Source organism: Acanthopagrus latus, chromosome 11 (assembly GCF_904848185.1).
Source record: "Acanthopagrus latus isolate v.2019 chromosome 11, fAcaLat1.1, whole genome shotgun sequence".
Taxonomy (NCBI): domain Eukaryota; kingdom Metazoa; phylum Chordata; class Actinopteri; order Spariformes; family Sparidae; genus Acanthopagrus; species Acanthopagrus latus.
The window spans coordinates 7031428-7051955 of NC_051049.1; the positions used below are offsets into that span (position 1 = coordinate 7031428).

At 41.4% G+C, this 20528-nt stretch overlaps 1 protein-coding gene across 12 annotated transcripts in view; it reads right to left on the bottom strand.

Annotated features, from left to right (window-relative positions):
* fryl (furry homolog, like) overlaps window positions 1-20528 on the bottom strand; it is a 68209-nt gene that overhangs the window by 45823 nt on the left and 1858 nt on the right. For 4 of the 12 annotated variants that reach the window (XM_037113761.1, XM_037113759.1, XM_037113760.1 and 1 more), the window contains exons 1-2: window positions 9653-10236; window positions 7089-7154 (exon numbers count right to left, since the gene is read on the bottom strand). In XM_037113761.1, coding sequence (XP_036969656.1) covers window positions 7089-7154; window positions 9653-9881 — 295 coding nt within the window. In that variant the 5' untranslated portion in view covers window positions 9882-10236. Of the gene's footprint in view, window positions 1-1766; window positions 2355-7088; window positions 7155-9652; window positions 10237-17041; window positions 17112-20528 lie in introns of those variants that run through there. The other 8 variants (XM_037113764.1, XM_037113762.1, XM_037113758.1 and 5 more) reach the window with 5 other exon arrangements.

The window sequence follows — 20528 nt, forward strand, 5'->3', positions numbered from 1 at the left end:
CAAAGAAGTGTAACAATTTCTTTCTCTGTTATTTTTATTAAAGACAGTGAACCTCTGCAATAATATACTGCAGAAAAATTAAATAACAAGACAGTTTACATCCTTAACTGGTCAATCCTTTATAAATCAATAAATGGTTTGGGACCAAATCACATCTCCACTCTAATCTTTTCTGATCAAATTTGGCCTGATGGTTGTTCCCAGCTTAAAATCCAAACATGACAGAGTCATTTTATCTAGAACAAATTCAATACCTCCATATCCAGAACAAGCATGTACAACATGTTCTCAACAGCTTTAAGCACATGTTTGTGTCAGAGATAGATAAATAGAGGAAAAGCTGGTGCAATGGTCTCAGTAACATCTTACACACAAAAGGAGTCTTTGATCAGTCAGTCTGATTTGTACTCTGACAACCTTGGCCTGTCTTTGCCCTAAAGTAGATGATGTCACATTAATGTCTCTTGAACCATCCCATAAGCCAAGCAGGACATCTCAGGTGATCCCTAGAAAAAGGCAAACCATACATTCCTTTTTTCGGACAAGTAGAATGTTTGTGTGGCTGGTGTTCTGTAGTCACAGCTAAAGCTCTGTGGTGAAGGCTGTTCACCGTGTGCCTGTGTGGATAGTCAGGTCTGTCAAATCAGACACACTTCAAAAACGTGAAGCACCAAAGCTGCAATGTGATCTAAATATAGCTGTAACGATTCACCATGCAAATGTCATGTATTTAGTTGATCAGTGAAAGTAGGAAAGAAAGTCAAAATTCTAATTCCAGCTTCTTAAATGACAGCATTTTTTTTTACTCCTCTATGACAGTAAACTTAATATCTTTGGATTATGGACAAAACAAGATATTTGAGAACAAACATCTTGGGCTTTGGGAAACTGATTGTCCATTTGCCATTGTCTGACAAACTAATGGATTAATCTAAATAAATGATTAACATTTTATATGTCAATGAAGATAATTGTGCCAGACATTTTTTTTTTTTATCTACAGTTGCATGAGAAATAGGGTTGTGTGTAATAATTAAAGCGGATAAAATTGGACTGATGAATCAGCAGTGGCAGCTCGAAAATTCAACCTTCTGGGGGTTTTTTTTTCTTTGTCCATCGAAACATTTTGTTGAGACTGAAGAGCCAGCGCCTTTTTGATTCCTAATGTAATATGGGCTGTATGGGAAGCTAATAATAGGAGAGACCCAGAAGACGGATCAATAGTAGGGAAACATTAGCTGCCCCAGAGGGAAGAGAGAGAGGGTTATAAAAGTAGGAGGGAAAAAAAGGAGGGGATGAAGATTGTCTTGTGTGCGAGGCTAAAAAGAAAGATTCGGATGTTGAAATTACAAAAAGTTGACAAAAAGTCAGAAGAGTTTGGATCAGCCAGTGCTAACAGAGAGAGTATGTCGCGTCTACCTGTGTTTTGTATCAGCAGACACTCATCAATAGAAACATTATCTATGGAACAACCTGGAGCCAGTGTAGCGATGGTGAGCAGGAGGAAGAGGGTGGAATCTGCTGCAACCTGCATTCACATCAAACGAGCCTGGCTAAACCTGGACTAAACATCATCAGTCATCTTGACAACTCCATTAATAACCACTTTTCTTCTACAAGGAGGAGATAGGAAATCTCCAAGCACGGACTGGATTGCATGCAAACATGCACAATGCTGCAAGGGGTCTGCTGGCTGTGTGGGGTAGATAAGTCTGGTGGCCAAGTGTGGTATGTAAACATGAGTGCAAGCTTGGCAAGGTACTCACAGCTGCTACTCCAAGACTTCAGCAGAGATTTGATGCTGATCTCAAAGAAGACCGAATCCTGCAGGCTCAGCATGGCGGCTCTCAAAAAGTTAGGCTTCACCAGAAGGCACTAATTCTACACGGCTCCCGTCACTTTCATTTCACTAAACCCAAACGTTCCACTCTTCACCAAAAAAACCATACACCTCTCACATGTGTGGCTCCTCTCCACTGATCGGAGCTGAACGCTACCCTCCACAGGTGCTAGTTAAAGGCATCATCCTGAATGACAGTATGAGCAGCTGCTGAGGAAAAGAGACCCAAAAAGCGTTTGTTTCCTTCTGCCACTTAGGTCACTGAGGAGTGAAACTGCGCTGGGAGAGGAGGAGAGAGAGCATAGCCTGGCTAGTTAGAGAAGTATTCCACCCCGGCGCCTGCTGCCCACTTGCCAGTCCACAGAGTCCCTCATCCCCATTTCAGCACGGAACAATCCAGAAAGGCGAAAGACAAAACTGCGTGAGAACTTTTGCTCCTGACAGGAGAAAAACAGCAGCAAGAACAGTACACGATAGAAGTCTTAACAATGCACTGCAATATTCCCTCTCCTCTTCTCTTCCTGTGTGTGTATGTGTGCCAGTCCTAGCCCACTAGCAGCGTCAGCCACCCTCCGCCTCCCCCCAAAGCAGTCTCTCCCTCTCCATTCGCTCACGGGCGGCCCCTCCTCTTCCGAGCCAGCTCTTGTTCTTTTACTGATGCCTGCTCTTTTCTCTCCGAGTGAGAGCGAGCTTGTTTCAACAGCAAACAGAAGGGAGGCGGGAGCACAGTGTGTGGGTGATGTCATCAAAATGCTGCGAGTGTTCCCTGGCTGTGGTTCAGCAATGCATACGCATGTCAGAGCTGCTACTGTGCTGCCTCTCTGCTGGCCTATCAAAACGACACTTCCTGTAAGCTCCACAGCAATACTGATGCGTCATCCCTGACTGCAGTAGGAGGGAAAGGAAAGAATGGGAGGATGAAAGAGAGAGAAGGAAAGAAAGGGAGGATATATTGAACTCAAATTAGTAGTTCTACTCCTGTTTAGATCTTTGTTCGAAAATAATCAAATTACTGTCTGCCTAAATAACATGTGCAATATATTCCCAGGTTCAAAACAAAGTAAAGTGTACCATAACGGCACACAAAAAAGCATTGGAGGCATGTGTCATCATAATAATGGGACATGTGTACCTGACACTATGTTACTGGTACTTTCTGACAATTTCTAATCTTGGATCATGGTGTGCAAGAGATCATAGCTAACCTATTTGATAAGCTAACCGTTCACACCCATTGGAGTCATGGGCATTACATCACTGCTCTGTCCAAATGCTACCAGGCGTAGTAACACGCAGAATGATGAACAAACCACACCACATTAGTGAGGATACAGCTCACTGTGTGTTTGTGTAGGAGACACAAACAGACACCTGATTCATCCGATGCTTTAATCTTGTGTTGACGGCAGCACTTCCTTCTCTCGCACAGACTTAAAAACAGATCCACATGACATGAAGCAATTTGTAGTCAAGCGCAGGATTAAGTTTGTTAACAAAATATTCGGAGGGGGAAGAGCACTGGGACAGACAAATGTTCTTTGTCTTCTGTAAGTTTAGTCTTCATTTCTGTCTCTCTCTCTCTCTCTCTCTCTCTCGCCCTCAGTCTCTTCGCTGTCACATGTCCTCCACTACACAAGTTATGCAAAATGAGGCAGAGCTCATTGCAAACAAACACAACACAAGCAGATGCTTTGTCAAGCTCTGGCTGGTGCTACCCTGATGCAGGCTTCCACTGTGAAACTCTGCCTTGTAATAAACAAGCACAGATTCTTTACAGCCCCGTTGCACATTTGTCGCAATTACATAAATAAATGTTGCTTTATTTAGTATGACGACATCTTGCAAGTTTTGGACACAGATGAAAAAGATGATAGATTGTTGCCAGTTGGGAAATCTTGCTGAGATTATGTAACTTCTACCGCCAGGAGACTCTCAATCAGAACAAAGACGTAGCTTGTATTATGATGAGGTGAAGTAGAGTCACCATTTGTTGATGAAAATCTGATTCAGACAGAAATGTTCACGGACATGTCACATATCAAAGTCTGTTCACCTTCCACTTAATCATGTTCACTTCCTTCCTCAATGTACGAGAGATCATCACACCCCTAAATGTGATCATGTCCTTAGTGAAAGGCGACCAATTGAAACACACCGCTACTTTGAATAAACTTTGAATTTCCACCCACTGTTGGAAACATCTTGGATAATGTAAGCACACATTTTAATGCTAAATTTTACACATTATATCTTTGAATGAAGGTCAGAATTGTTTTCACGTCCGTCTGAAAACTAAAAATGCATTTCCAAAAATGTCAGTGTACCTTTGAATGTACACTGTGAGCCACAGCTTTGGTTTAAAACTGCACATTTGTGTTTCTTTGGCATTTTTTAAATTATTCTTTGCTTCAATTGTCCTTTGGATTCAGCCTAACCATTTATCCTATTTGATTCACAAGTACATCCATTCTAGCTTCTGCTACAAGACACAAGCACATTGGGGCATGACAAAGCAGCCAGACAATTGAATTTGGCTTTGGGTTTAGGTCAAGTTTAGTTATTTTCAAATGTAACTTTCTAAAACCATTCCAGTCTGTACCTAGCACTATCTGAAGGCTTCATTAGGTCCAGTATGTAGGATTTAGTGGCATCTAGGAGTTCAGGTTGCAGGTTCCAACCAACTCAGTACACCTCGTCTCAACCTCCACAATGGAGGACTAAAAGCATGATATAAAAGGCTCAATCCAAACTATGAAAAACAATGTTTCTGGTAATTACACAATAGGGACAAATATAATAAATGTTATATTTATGCAATTATTTTATTAATTTTCTACAAGTTCTAACCCCTAAATGCTACACTGGACCATGAAAACACGTTTGAGGAACACTAAAGCCTTTAGCTAAAGCTCTGGGTCAGTGCTAGGAAGGCAAAAGCCTCCTGTTTATACATTATGTTTAAAAACAGAATTAGAGTTCATAACATCATCCTTATCAGCAAAACAGTTAGCATACAAACATGCAGAGACGTCTGCAGTCACTGTTTTCTGTAAACAAGCTTTATTGTTTAAGGAATGCAGAGGAATAACTGACAGCATCATCTCTCTGGGAACAATACTCCTGAGAGCTAATGTCCAACAGACCTGACGTAAGTTGAGGACTTCAAATAAACATCATCATAACGGACTTCCTGGAAAGAGCTCACTGATTAAATAATCTCAACTAAATGTACGACCAGGGCAAATTCTAGATGCTCCATTCACAAAGTGGGAGCAGTGACTGACAGCTAACCATTCTGACTGCAGACAGTACAGGGGAGCTGCTCCTCCCAGGAGCCCACAGGCTGGAGGATGCATTTCCTGTCCTGGCCTCTCTGAAGGGCAGTGGTGGGAACAATAATCGATAGGAGCTGTAATTCAATCCCTGACCTCCCCGGTAGTGCCTGGGCTGCAGAGGACACGCCATTTAGATCCATCACAGCAGTCTGGGTATGCAGCACAACTCTGCAACCTGCACAGCTCCTCACTTCCACTTGCTCCCATGAGTCAACAAGCTGTGTCTTACTTTCCTCCAAACAATTATCAAGACACAAATCTAACACATTTGGACTAAGGTTTCAAACCTTTGTAAGTACATACTCAAAAATATTGATATTTGAAACCATGGGGAAAACCTGACACAACAATACGCAAGAATTTTTGTTTAAGCAAAGCAACACCAACACTTACGGACCCCCCGAGCTTCAAGTCCAGGCAAAGTCAGCTAATATGACCACTAGCTACACTGTTAATTGAGTTTAGCAAATACCAGCTACAGTTAACAGCAGTTAGCAGTGATGTGATATGCTGCCCCCTATTTGTAGTAAATTCAAGAGCCAGCCAACTCTTACATGTTGAACCTTTTAAAGATAACATAACAACAATTGTGTACTGCATGTAAAGCGGAAAAGCATCAGAGATAATTTACGTATGGTCTTAGTCAGAAGATTGAGGCCAAGTGGGCTCTTTGTGGGCTCTGCAGAAGTGTTTGTATCAACTCGTTGTCAGAGACAGCACAGCTTTTACAGGTTTATCAATACTGCAGATGGAGGATGGAAACCGTCTCAGAAATTCAGAATCGATATGTACTCTCATATCGATATTATTGATAATTCGAGCTCAAGCCACAGTAGAATACCAGCATATTAACTACTGGACATGATTTATTACATAAAACACAAACAACAGTGCAACACTGAATGCAGCATAATAATCGTGCTGCCTTGGTAATCATGTTTTCATAATTCCTGAAAGCCAAAATCGTAATTGATATCAAAATTTGATGATTGCGTAGTTCTGTGTAGCTGTATTATAATAAAAAAAAATCTTTATAAAATAACTCAAACCTGCACAAACTACAAACCAAGTCAAAGCCAATCTCCACTGACAGTCACTTCTCAGACTTGCCAGGGAAATGAGATGAATGAGAGGCAACTCATTCCAGCACAGAGTCATTCTGAGGTCAGAAGTGTATTCTATCTATGGAATGAGAGCAGAGCAGCAAGTAAATCTGAATTAAAACTCATCGTCACACAGATACAAAAAGGTCAGCTCATTATTCATAGGACTCCTTCAAATGAAGGAAAGTTGCTCGCTATGGGGGAGCATTTATTGGGAGAGCTGGTTGGAGTAAGAGCACTAACAATGATTCATGGCATTTGTCTTACCAGCTTTGACACCACATTCCCACTAAGTGCCGAATCTGCACTGAGCTGCACCATTATGAGGTTTGTTTCACTAGGATCGGCCGAGGACCATTTCAGAAACCCGATGAATACGTTTGTCCTGGCTGTCAGTAAAGGATACACACCCTATGGGCTGTTAGGACAGAAATCACATGCGCATCTTACATTACAGAAGCACAACCCACTAGTGCACACTCATGTTCAGTCACATGCTCCAAACACTCCCAAATCACAAACAGGAAACCTGCTGCACCCATTAACCAAATACCGTCCCAATCAAACCCTTCCCAAAAACTCAGCTGTACATCCAGCAGCTGGCTGATGTCACTGTGTGAAAGAAAGACAAATGACTAAAAGAAAAGCGCAGCACCACCTTAAAAGCCAACTCAGGCCATGCTTGTTCGGCAACAAGGGAGTGGCACTCAGCTCTGTTTAAAACACAGGGGAAATTATCCTGAAGTATGAATACACCAGTCTACCACCTTACCTCAACTACTGTTCTGCTTTTTTCATGACAAAACTCACCATTATGACCCCTGCCACCACCAGCATGTTGAAAAAAGGAGATTTTTCTAATATGCCGGATGTTTCCTAGTTGGAAAGAAAGAAAGGAAAGATTTGAAAACAATTTGCCCAATTCAGTCTGTAGGTTGGAGTCATCTCGTCTTTTGATGTGAATATCATCCCATCACCAGCAGCTTCAGCTAACACACAAACACACAATAGTTACCTGAGCTGAGCCACAAAACATTTATTTTACCATCACAGCTTGCGATGGCTCTGAATTAAACACATGTAATTGTTATTGTGGGTTAGTTCAACTAGCTGTCTTGAACAGAGCAGAAGGGAGAGCTCAGACATGCTTTAGCCACAAGCAAACAGGGAGCAAGCATGCTCTGACAGGTAGCACTGCGAGAAGCTGTACTGAGAGGCTGATGACAAGTCATCACCCCACCTGCTGATGCAAACGGGCTGGCTTGCACACATACATAATTCGTATGTGCACACACACATGTACTAAACCTTTAACTATTGTATCCAGAGACACAACAGTGAACCAACTTCAAAGGATTAACATTGTCAACACAATGCATACTTCAGAACCTCAACTCTCAAACTATAGTTACAAACTCCACAGAAGGCAGGTCTCAAAACCAGTCCTCTAATACTTGCTGAATGACTTGGCATTACAAAACATAATCTGCATCACAGCTTTGTTTCGAGTTTCCAATAATGATTTCTATCATGAGATCACGACCAAAGTACATGTGCATTGGTCAGTCTGACATAAGCTTGCATCAACTCAACAGTGTGGAGATGCACACAATTGTCTTGACAGGGGTCTTGCAGTGGTACAGGGCATGTGTGTCATGTAAGGATAAATGTACAAAATAAACCCAGCAAAATACCATTCAAGTCTTTGGGTGATGTGAAGCCAGTTTAGAAGAGCTTTACTAAAAGTGGCTGCCTGCTGCTCCTGGCATCCGGGTTAATGAGAGCAAATGATACCAAATCACAAGTAGGTGAAACCCAAACAATTCTAAAAAGGGAGAAAAAAAGCCCTGCAGAGCTAGAGTATGGAAATGAGTCTACCTTCGCATTGGCACTCTTTTTTGTGGCTGCTTTAATTAAAGCTTTTAAATGACAAAGTAACAGGGGACTGTAAATGTAAAGAATATATGGTAAATGACAAAAGATTCATCGGAGAATTAGCAGATCTTTGTTAGCAGCAATTCCTCAGTGGTGGTGGGACAAAATTTTTAGCATTCTTTAGTTTGACAGATATTGTGATGCATTATCAGATGACTGTCTTTGATATTGATTATTGCAGACTCGCTGTATTGTGATATAATCGTTACTGTGGGCAACATATCCTGAATCGCATTCTGAGTTACTCAGTGATTCCCACCCCTATTCTTCAGAAATACTGCGGGAAGGATCAGTTTTTACAGCTGCTCCTGACCACTAATCACAGCTATGGATCAGCTCAGCTGGTTTTAAATGTCATCGACTCAAGAAATGTGTAGCATCAGTTAAAAAGGCACACCTTCAAATGGGCAGCCCTATTGCAATGACAATGATGTCCATATGCCGACGTGCCAAGTCATACCAAGTCAAGCCAAGCCCAGCTAGCACATGTGTATGGAAAAGCCCCATTAGTGGGTTCATTACCAATAAGGCTGCCTTTCACAACACTGGTAGTCACCACTCAGTAAAGGTTTAAATTGCTGATTGATGATCATATCTACTTCTGACAACTGAAGAGATGACCGTCAATTGTTCATGTTGCTCCAGTTTTAAATACTTTATTTACTGTATTCATAAACTATGTAGAAACTCTTACATTTTCTGTAGTCATCCATTTAGAATTTAAACTACAATATCCTACAATCTAGTTTAAACTCTCCTTTAAATCAGTGTAGTGGGTTGATTCTTTCACACATCTGACTGCCACAGCACAAGCTGCCACACAGCTCTGCCTGGTGGCTACATTTAAAAACATTGACGTTAGGTCACATTTTGGGGAGGGGGTTGGCCTCACTATCCTAAAAAAACAAAGAGCATGATATGGTTTTGGTGAGAGCAATTATGCTGTGTTGTTACTATTTATCAGTCCATGGCTGTCATGTATGCCAATTACACCTTACTTTAACTCACACTTTGAGAAGATGATATTGGATCTTTTTGTTAATGCAGCTTTGACTGCAAGTTCATCTGAAGGCTGCATTTTAGTCTCCAAAGTATATATAGTATGAGCTTCGCACAGCACACAAGTATCTCTCTGACGTTTTGACAGTGGAGCTTTGGTGGGCTAGAACCCCAATTACCACTAATTAGAAAATTACAGGCATTTGCCCAACCCTAGTGTTCATAGAGTATACGGCTTCTATACAGCGTTTGTTTGAGCATGTTAGCATGTGTACATACATTGGATGGAGTGAGGGGAAGCCAAACTTATGTTATGTGTTAATAAAGCTCTAAACCAAACTAAGAATGTACTTTTTAAAAAAGCACCTATGAATGACAAGATGATGACACAAAATCAATACAGATATTACTGCATCAATATCCAGGTGAGTCAGTTGTACCTTTGAGGCGGGTTCGGTTACTGCTGGCAGGCCTAGAGGAGCTGGTCCCCGGTTCTACCACTATCATCAGATCTTCTGGATCCTCATCAATGGTCTGTCCCATGACTAGAAGGCCTAGTCGTTTCATGCTAAGGAGCCGTGGGCCCGTATCCCTGGGCACCGCTCCGCTGTGATCAACGGGCCCCTCCCCTGAGATGACAGCCGGGACCAGGCTCTTCAGAAACTCCATGTTCCACAAGACTTTCTCTGTCTTTCACTCTGGTACGTAGTCCAATAGCCTCTGGCATACCATTCTCCCATACAAACTACCTGTCTGCCTCCTCTGCCCCATTTGCAGACAGGCAAGCAGACAGTACAGTACAGTCCCTGTCCGTCTCCAGCTACTACCTACATGTAGCAGCTCCACATCCACTCACTGTCAGGGCCTGTTTGTGTTTGGACTGTTACAGACCAAAAGAGACACCACCTGTCAGGCTTTCTTAAGTTGTTTGTCTGGACTAACTAGTCGAGGAGAAGCTCCCTACTGTAGCTAACCAAAGTGACAGAGTGAGAAACCTCTTACGCTGCAACATTACCTGTGTGCTCACAGTGAACGGAGAGAGCAAACAGACATGGCACTTTTCATGTGTCGTGATGTAATTGTGAGTGGGCAGGGCAATGCTGGAGTGCCAGGCACTATCTGGGGTGGGTCTAGAACATGTTCCACAGGAGATAACACAAGGCTGGGCCACCAGCCAGTCACAACAGAGATGACGCAGGCCACACCCTGCTGTCCTGGGCTGCTCACCAGTGAAAGAGAAGAAGAGAGGAGGAAGATTGACAGACTCTATAAGAAGACGGAAAGCTTTGCGTAGAGGGGCTACACTCGCCTTCCTGCGTTTACTGATAGCTCCTTATCGCTGCCGGGATGATGTTACTTGTAAACATTGAAACACAAACACAAATGCTTGTTTGCTTTCTTGCTAACGTATAACAAAAGCACCCTCCCCTTGCTTTCACTTTTGCACAACTCTGCTGAGCTATTATGAAGAGAAGCAGAATGAGCAAAGTATTGGGGATCTGTGGAACAGAGTGATGACAGACTGCTGCGCTCTGCTTGGCTGCACTGCCTGTACCTGCAGCAAACTCAAACCCATCCAAATATCCCTGGCTGAGGGGTGAGAGGGACTACGCTGTGCTGCTGACTCTTATAAACGCTCACTGCCTAAAGAAATCATCAATTTGTTGCTCATAGCCAGTCATCAATATCAACACAAAGCTGTAACGCTCAACAAAAAATGAAGATGACTGTAGCACCCGTGTGCGGCAAACTGTTAAAAATGCCTTTAAGGTAGGCTTTTTTAGCTGATTCATCAGTAACTATAAAGCAAATGAGCAATACAAAATATACACAATATTGTCATATTTTGCCATAAGTCTTACTCTGATTAAGACTCCATTAAGTACCGGTATTTTGATTTCAAATATTGAATTAAGCAAGCGTAATGTAAAAAACAAGCTGGTAGTGCTATAAAATCCAATGGGTGTTAAAACAGCTGTTTAAGTCATCATTATTGGTTGTGTGGCCACACATAGACACTATTGGTGAGTTTTGGAGAGTCTCACCTACCCACTGAAATACAACAAAAGCTGCTCATTTTCTGTCTGAAGCAAAACAGCAATGAACCAAGGTAAAAAAAAAAAAGAGGCTGGTCAAGAAAGTGGTACCTACATCAACTTTACAATAAATACATTTCCATATTAGGTGGCGGACTAAACAGAGGTAAACAGAGAATAGACCAGTTTGTCTAGTATCAGTCAGTATACAGTCAGTATCATATGAGTTGTGGAGGAAGTACTCAAATCTTTTATTTATCCCAAGTCCTGCATTCAAAACTTTAGTTACCTTAAGGATTAATCTGCTGAAGGTACTTGAAGTATCCAAAGTAAAAGCACAGTTTCTGCAGTCAAATGACCTCTGCGTAGCTCAAGTGCTACAACAAACTTTAAATTCTCAAGTACAACTGAAATACATGACATAATTATTACTGTCCGTCCGTCCAGGACCCAACCAGTACCCAGCCCAAGCTCAGCGACAGCTGGGCGAGGACAGTCAAAAAGAGGCTGCCTCATCACAAAAAGCCAATTACCTATTTTGCAGTGTTTTGTTAAAGTTTAGGATTTGGACCATTTGAATGTATAATAAATCTATTTAAATATAAATCTTGTTGAAATTATTTCAGTTTATCAGTGTTTTTTCAACATTTTGAAGACATTTTAAAAATACCGCGGTAAACCGATAACTATGATCATTTTGGTCACTATTACCACGTGTAAAATTTTCATACCGTTACATCGCTACTACAGTGATGATGTGCGTTGTGGGTGGAGCCAAACTGGTGGCAGAAAGTGACTCTGAACTAGCAACTAGCTAGCAGTGTCAGGTATGAGTGCCAAGATCAACAGTGTAGATTAAAGTGAAGCCTTCTCCAGTTATATGAATGCTTTGCCAGCAGAAAACAGGTTGCCATATACTAATGAAGTAGCCCTTAGCAATAGTGCGAGGCTTCCTGACCTGTATTTGCTGTCAGGTTGAGTCAAGGATGCAACGAAATAGCCCAAGTTACAGTGGCGGGATATCTGAAAGAAAAACATAATCCTTGCAAGTCTCTTGAGGAATACCTTTTTTTTTTTACTATTTTTTAACTGACATGTTCAGGATCTTGAATATTGATATATGCTGAGTGATTTTTCTGTATTTTGCCTCAGAAATCTATGAGACATGACACTGGCAGAAGTCAGATTCACAGACAACTCAACGTATTTAAGTTTCATGATATGTTTAGTCACAATCGCGCCTTCCATCCTCACTCTATCATCATGTCATGGGTTTTCCCCAAACAGACATCAAAACCATTCCAAGTTGCATATAACATTAGTTGGAGCCCAGTAAACTAGATTAGATTATGCTTTAATAGGCCTTAAGTATATTCAAAGCACAATTTCATAAGATCCAAAAGAACTATTCACAATTTATTTCAGTTATGGCAAAGTGACAATCTCTTTCATAAAGAACTACTTGTTCTGATAAAGATACAGAGGAAAGAAAAATTCATTGTGTGTGAGTGTGGTCATAAGCCTTTTGAGGAAGTGCTTACACCCTCTGCAGCATGTGAAAATGTCAGGGAGATGATATAACCGTTCCAGTATACAAACAATGTCACAGACTCAGAGGGAAAAAAAAACCAAACATTCTCTCGCTTTTATTTCCTTGTGCAATTTTAAAAAAAAAACAGTAAAAAACCTATTATATATTTAATTCAACAACACTTTTTTAATACATTTATACAAGACCAAACCTTGCCTGCAGAGTAAGCACATAGTAGGAGAATGCAATGATAAATACAGTGCAGCAGTTTGGCACAAACTCTGCCCCCTAGAGGCCAGCTGACAGAAAGCAAACCCGGCAGCACGATCTAATTCTTAAAATCTACTGACAAGCCCCAAATTGCTAGGAAAAAAGAAAACGCTCAGCAAGATTTGATGGCAAAGCACCAGAAAGCTTGTTAGCGCTGGATGCTGGCTCACCAACGCTTCTGCAAAATGTTGGACTCACTCCATTGGTCCAAAGCTGTCAAATTTTTGATAAATGGGAAGTACTTCTTTTGTACTCATAAACATGCATTTGTTTATTGCTGAATTCATTCTAAATCTCATAATCTACAAAGAAAGTGGGTAACACACAGGAAGAAACATTTAGGCCTCTTGTCAAAAGCACATGGTACACAGGTTTGAGATGGCAGTCTCAGTTTTATAGTTAAAACTGCAATGGGTTATCAAGCTTCCCACAATACTACTGCAAAAGAGATGTGCTGCCTGTCATCTTTATGTACATCAAATCACACAGAGAACTTGTGTGACAGTCCTTGCATGTTATTCCCCGATGAATCTTGACCAAAAATAAAAATCCATCAAAATTTGCTTCAAGTTGCAATGCAGAGACATTTGTTGGCATAGTGCAACACTGAGGCCTAAGCAAAGATGCAAAGGGGCTGAGGCAGCAGATCCTGGTAAGAATCACTAAATGAGTCAGAGTGAAAGAGAGAGAGGGATGACTGATGAGGCAAAGATAGCCATCACCCGGCCCTAGCACCACAATGGTCGTTGGAGGCAGCTGTGGTTTGCTGGGGCCAGGTCTGTGGTGCTGTTGAGTTAGAACAATGCTCCTGCACAGGAGGCCCAGATCCCAATCAGCCCAGGAATGTGGAAGAGGAAGCTCGGGGAACAATGTGCAGCGTTCCTATGCCATTCTGGGTCCCACCCGCCTCTGCCTTGTTCTGCTTTCAAGCAGGAGAAAACAGGAAAACTCGTGGGCTGGGGCCCAGAAGTCAGAGTCCGTTCTGTTGGGGGGGCTGGTCAGTAAACTCTACTACAGTTATGTTGATCTGTCTGGGTATGCATCTCTGAAAACACTTCTCCACCACTTGATGTCAGTAAACAGTTCGAGGTCCATGTCAGGTAAGTAGCATATCAAAACAATGTTGCACTGCCCTCTAATGGTGCAACAAGAAACCACACTATCCAGGCTACAAAAGTGCCCTGCTGTGCAGAGCTATCAAGTGTAACTTGAAGTTATGAAGGCATAAAATAAAATTTTCACAGTGTGTGTGTCACTGCCTCGGTGTAACTCTATATGGATAATGTTGTTCAAGATGAAATGGTCATACTAACTTCATTTTGTCTATTTCAAATGAAATGTATTTAAATTCTCTTACCAAGCCTTGTTTTGTTATGTCATGTCATGTCATCGTCTGTAACCGCTTTATCCCTTTTTTAAGCGGGGGTTGTTGCTGGAGCCAATCCCAGCCGGCAAAGGCAGGGTACACCCTGGACAAGTCGCCAGCTCATCACACCCTCACTGATGGCAGAGACTGCCATGATGCAAGGTGCCAGCTGCACATCAGGAGCAATTTGGGGTTCAGTATCTTGCTCAAGGACACTTCGACATGCAGCTCAGCTCAGCCCGGGGGAGCCGGGATTTGAACCACCGACCTTCAGATCACTAGCTGACCTGCTGCTCTACCCGCTGAGCGACATCCACCCCCTTCTTACCAAGACTTCCTAAATACAGCGTTGTGGTATTCAGTTGATAACACCTTCTGTGTATATTCACTACAACCCAAATGATAACTTTTGTATATTCGAAGCAGTGTACATGTGTATATCAGTGTGAACCACAACAAACACACCACTTGAAAGACATGCATTTGTCTGTCACTCTTTCGCACTCATAGTATTGTATCCTGTGCTGTCAGTTTGAGATATTGCAATTGTTTGCTTAAGTATAAATCACTACTTATTTTCTCATACTATAGAGGTTTACATCAATTACATGTACAGAAAACCAGATCAAATTGCTTGCCATAAGTACAATAAACTTTCTGTTCCTCACAGCCACTGTTTGATTACTGCACATTGATACTGTGTCCATCAGCTTTGACTTTTCAATTCTGAGAACCCGCACGTTATGTTTGTAGGCATCTCTCTTTGCAAAGAGGAGCAAGAAATGCAGCGCTCAACCTACAGAGGCTTGGACAGAGACGTCAAGCTGGTTCTGGCCAGTCCTGATTGACAGTTGTGAGACAGCCCACAGAGAGCTTGGTTGTCACTGCTGAAGAATGTGAGAATGTGACCCGACGAGACCCTGCATCAAAACCATCCTCTTTCCTGTCCTGAACAATCACCATTCTGAGGAGGCGCTAGTCCCCCAGACTTCAGCTATACAACTTTTAGTAACTTGCTTAAGCAACATGACTCAACCAGACATTTGACAACAACAACTTATGTGTTATTTCTAGGGGCTATATTCCCACCAGAGTAACAAACCAATCAGTTTTTGATGAATTATTTCTTTGTCTAAAAATGACAATAACAAATGTCAGTATACACATCAACTTAACAGTATAATTAGCACAACACTACATGGTACAAGGTATTCTACCTGCGGCCTTGTACAGATTACATGAAGCAATACAGTTTGTTTATGAATACTGCAGTCACGAAAGCTGACAGTAAAGCCGAGATGCTGAGAATCTGAAATATCAACGTGAATGCAGACATGAATGCAGACATGAATGCAGACACTGAATACAACACAACACAATTTTACGCCACATTGCCTCTTTTCTTTTTTCCCCCTTCGCAGTATTTAGAGCAGTACACGTCATGGAAACCCTGTGATTAGCTCTATATCGACCCTTTGAGGACTGACATTTATTACCTACACCTGCACGTAAGTGCACACATTGAATGCATAAATAATTTGACTAGCAATAAGGGCTCACTTCACCTTTGGTGTCCCAACTTATCAGTTATCTCTATCGTACTTTATGATATACCTAACACACCCAAAACCACTGCATGAGCCCATGTTGGGTGGACCATCGACCATATTATTGTTGTGCTATTGTGTTCAGACTGTTGTGGTAATCCACTTATGATTTTCAAAATGTTTTATCTAATATTTAAGCTGAAACTGAAAAGAAAATAAGCTGTACTTCCTGTACATATCTTCTTTACATCAGTACATAGACTGATTTGTCAAAAGGTTCCCAGGCACCAGTTACCACTAACCAGCTCTATCTGGTGGCTGCCATCCACTCATGATCATGATCAGCTCTGACCATGTGAAATAAACATGAGGCATTCTACTTCTTGCTTTTCCTTTTGTTTTTATTCCATTCATCAATGGTACTGCGCATGCTAGCTTAATATGACATAAACACATTTCACTTCTTTCTCGCTCTGTGCACTGTGAGGGAAGTGAACTACAGAATGCTGGTATATCAGATGACAATTTTACCATCTGATTTTCATATTGAATTTTTAGAAGACTGGGTTTTTTTTTAAAGGGAAACAGAATCACAACGTTGACACATTTGCATGATATTAAAAACATGTGTGTATACTTAAAGTATTTTGCTATGATAAGAGTATGAGCCAAATTAGCCGCTTCTCGTGTTTGTGTTATATTATAGGTTTGATAAATATATATTTTACATGCAAGAAGTATGTGTAGATGAACATGAAACTTTTGTCAAAAATAGAAGTCTTTTACATCTGCAGGCAAAGTAGAAAGAAATTCTTCACCACATGAATCCTACGTGGACAAGGTTTATTGACAGAATACAAGTGAAGTTATCCAAACAGAGGGAGAAGATAAATGCCAGCAAGAAACGACAGAAGAAAATTCTTCCTTTTATGCCCACTGCTGCTTTTGAAATCCAGCAAAACTAACAACAAGATTAATCCAACACCCTGCTCATTCCCACGCTACTTAGCTTTCAATTTCTGTAAAACTTAAATAACAGCACAAAGCTGAACACTAGCGACTAAACCCGTGTGACGTACCTTAAGGCCATAGAGCAGGGGCTGCGACTGGAAAGACAAAGGAGGGTCCACGAGTTCACTGCACAACAATCTGAAACAGAGAGCACAGAAACCATGCCTTTAACAACAGACAGATACACAAATCACCTGAGTCAGTCACCTAACTCATTACAATAATATCCTCTTTTAGCCTGAAATTTAGATCTAATTAGTGTACAGTCACTGAAGTGCTAAATTAGAAAAACGTGAGCAAATTTGCATCTTGGAGTTCAACTTTGGCCAGCTTTGATGTGTACTGGAAAGTCATACGCTTGAACACACATGACCGTACCCCTAACCACTGGCTGGTCACATAACATTGATACATTACCATAATACAATTGTGACCCATGAGAGTTTGACTGTCTTCAAACTTTCTTCCTGACACTGGAAATGATGACTTTAAAACAGCAGTCTGTGTGCATCAATTCCACAACATTTGAGAGTTTTAATTCTACACTGATGAGCTAAAAGTTTTGTTCAAATAGTTTTTGAACACAGCCACAGAACAACATCCTGTATGAGGACAGCACTGTGACGGCAGACTCTGGTCACAGCAGAGTGATAGGTTGACGTGATGTTGGCTGCGGCCTGGTTTGCTCTGTGCTGGGGACAGGATTAAAACCTCTTCCTGAGCAGAGTAATAATCTGAAGATTACACACTACATCCAAGAGGCAGTTACATAAGCGATCAGAGCCCCCAGAACTGTACTTTCCTTCCAGTTTATCAACAAAGTGGCAGAAAGGGTCTCCTTTTATATTCAGAGGTAATCTCATTTGCAGTCACACAATCATTGTTATTGTCAGAGAAGAATGTAGCTTATTCCTAACTTTTTTAAAAGCATGATAAAGAAAGGTAGACATAATTCAGTGACATTTTTCTGGCATAAATAAAAAGAGTAAGACTAGAAACTTCTAACCATTATCAAACTGTAATCAAACAAAGGAAGGAAGAAGAAGCCACTGAGTCACACAGCAGCCAGACAGAGAAGTTGAGGTATGAGAACTTCCACTCTAACACTGCGTGGACAGATGATGAGAACAGGTCAGTGTAGACATCAAGTCAAAACAAAACCTAACAAAAACCCTGATAGCCCGCAAGTCACGTCACATTAACATACCACGAATTGTCTTCATCCCACCTACTGCGAAACACAGTGGAGTAAAATTCTCAGACGCAATCACACGCTTCTCACGCTGACAGACCTGTGAATAATACATCTGACTTCCTGTTCCAACTAAGCGACTCCAAAAAATGAAAGAAGTGTGACCACAGCAGAAGGGTAAGCCAAACCCTGTGCACATCCTGAATGCGACACTAAGCTCCTGCTCTATATTTAAGCCCTCCACACGCGCATTTCTCCGGTCGTGCCGAAACATACTTCATATTTTAAGATAGCTTGCTAATTCAAATTGGTGCAGACCTGTGTATGGGTGTAAGATTAAGGAGTTTAAACATTGCACATTTTGATGTTACTGCAACACACAAGAAGGGCTAAAGGTCAGCAGAGCAGAACTGATCTGATCAATGGTTAACTTGACCTCATCTTATATCGCCCTGCAATTCCCAGCACACCGTATGGATGCTGAAAATAGGAGGCTGATAGGCCGTACAGGAAATAAGAGATATCTCTGACAAAGGCAAGATTGTCTCTTCTCATTTCACTGTGTTCTCTTCAGCCTTCTGCAAGATATCAACTTCCAGTGGCCTGCAACATTTCTGTGCAGCTGCCTTCAAGTTCACCTTATAAATGAAGCAAAGTCACATGTGAAAGTGCATATGAAAAATGCAGTGTCTTCCCTGTACTTGAAAACAATTTGGGATTGCTTGAGTTCAGAAACAGGCAGTGCGTTACAGTAAATTGGACTAAGAGAGAATAGCCTATATCTGGCTCACTCCAACTCCAAATGACAGGCCTGGTCCTGTCGTAATCACTACCTCTTGAGCGGAAACATTACTGGCTTCTTCCGACTGGGAAGGGAAGTGCATAAACAAACAGCTCTTTGCATGTTTCAGCAGATATTCCTGTTATCTTTACCTTGCTCTCGTGGACATGTATAGCCAGAAAAATATGAAGCACTAATGCACCATCAATGGATCTAAACATGGCAGAAACGCAGCTGAGGCCGTCTTGAGGGCAAAGACAGGGTGGTTTCTTTGGCGCAGGCAGACCCAAACATCAATTATGCTCCAAACCCTCTCTCCCAAAGCCAAGGATAATCTTCCTCAGCAGGGCTCAATTATAGGTTATTTCTAGCGAGACTCAGTCCTTATTGTGTGCTACATTACGCCAAATCTTTCAGTGCAATCAATGAAAAGAATGTCTGTTTCCATGTAAATCAGAGGAAGGGATGTTGTGCTTTAATGCACACTGTACTTCTGGATGTCAGCTGTATGAAGGTCAGCGAGACCGTGACCAACTGCTGTTTTTCAAAACGACACAACCATCATTCATTGCTTCTAAACATAGAAAAATACAAAATTCACTGTGAAGACAATTCTTTCTGTTGGCCTGACTTAGGATACATTTAATTATCTTTTTGTTTTGCATTTCACGACTACATCCCCATTTTCAACAAAGTTAAAGTTAATGAATGTTCTTGTATTGACAGTTTCACAGGAAGCTTTCACTGTAGCGTCAGAATTTCCCAGAAACGGAACAAGAGGAGACAGCAAAAGTTCTCTAGAGATAAAGTTCTGGTTGAGTTAAATGCACAGTGCAGGGCAATGTGACCATAAAGACAGGTTCTAGCTAGGCTAGAATACAGAATTGTTGTGAGGACTAACACTGGACAGCAAGTTTCAGTTACGCCAAATTTAACTATACTTCCTCAAAGTTTTATTTGTTCAGTTGTCCAGTTAATAATTTAGCCAAACGCAAACACACAAATACATACGCAAGCACACACACACACACACACACACACACACACACACACACCTGGATCAAACTGGTCAGTCTAGGTTTAAATCAAGATAAGGGGTCATCTCCTGTAACCTGGCCAAACAGGTGACAGCTGATTTTCATGTAGACACATGGAGCTTGGATGGTTTTCAGAGGAGGCCAATCATGATTTCCTACAGGAGCTTCCCACATAGAACCAGGTTCATTGAGAGGTCAAAGGTCAGAGAAGCAGGTGCTGAACTATCCCACGTTAATGTTTCAAGCTCATTTACAGAGGGACCCTTTATGTTTACTTTCTCCAGAGGAGACACAGCACTCAGGAGAACAAAAGTTACAGTTTGGAATAGAAAAAAAAATCAAATGATAAAATATGTTTGATGAAAAAAACTGCTGGTATGCTGCTGGTAATATGACACCCAAAAACTGTGCAGAAATCAATCACTGTTGCAGAGATCAAACATACCACAAGACCCTAAATAAACCAACCTTCTGGATTAACAGGACTGTTAGATGAAAAACCCAAAATAAGAACTTCAGCTATTTTTGCATTACATCATATTTTT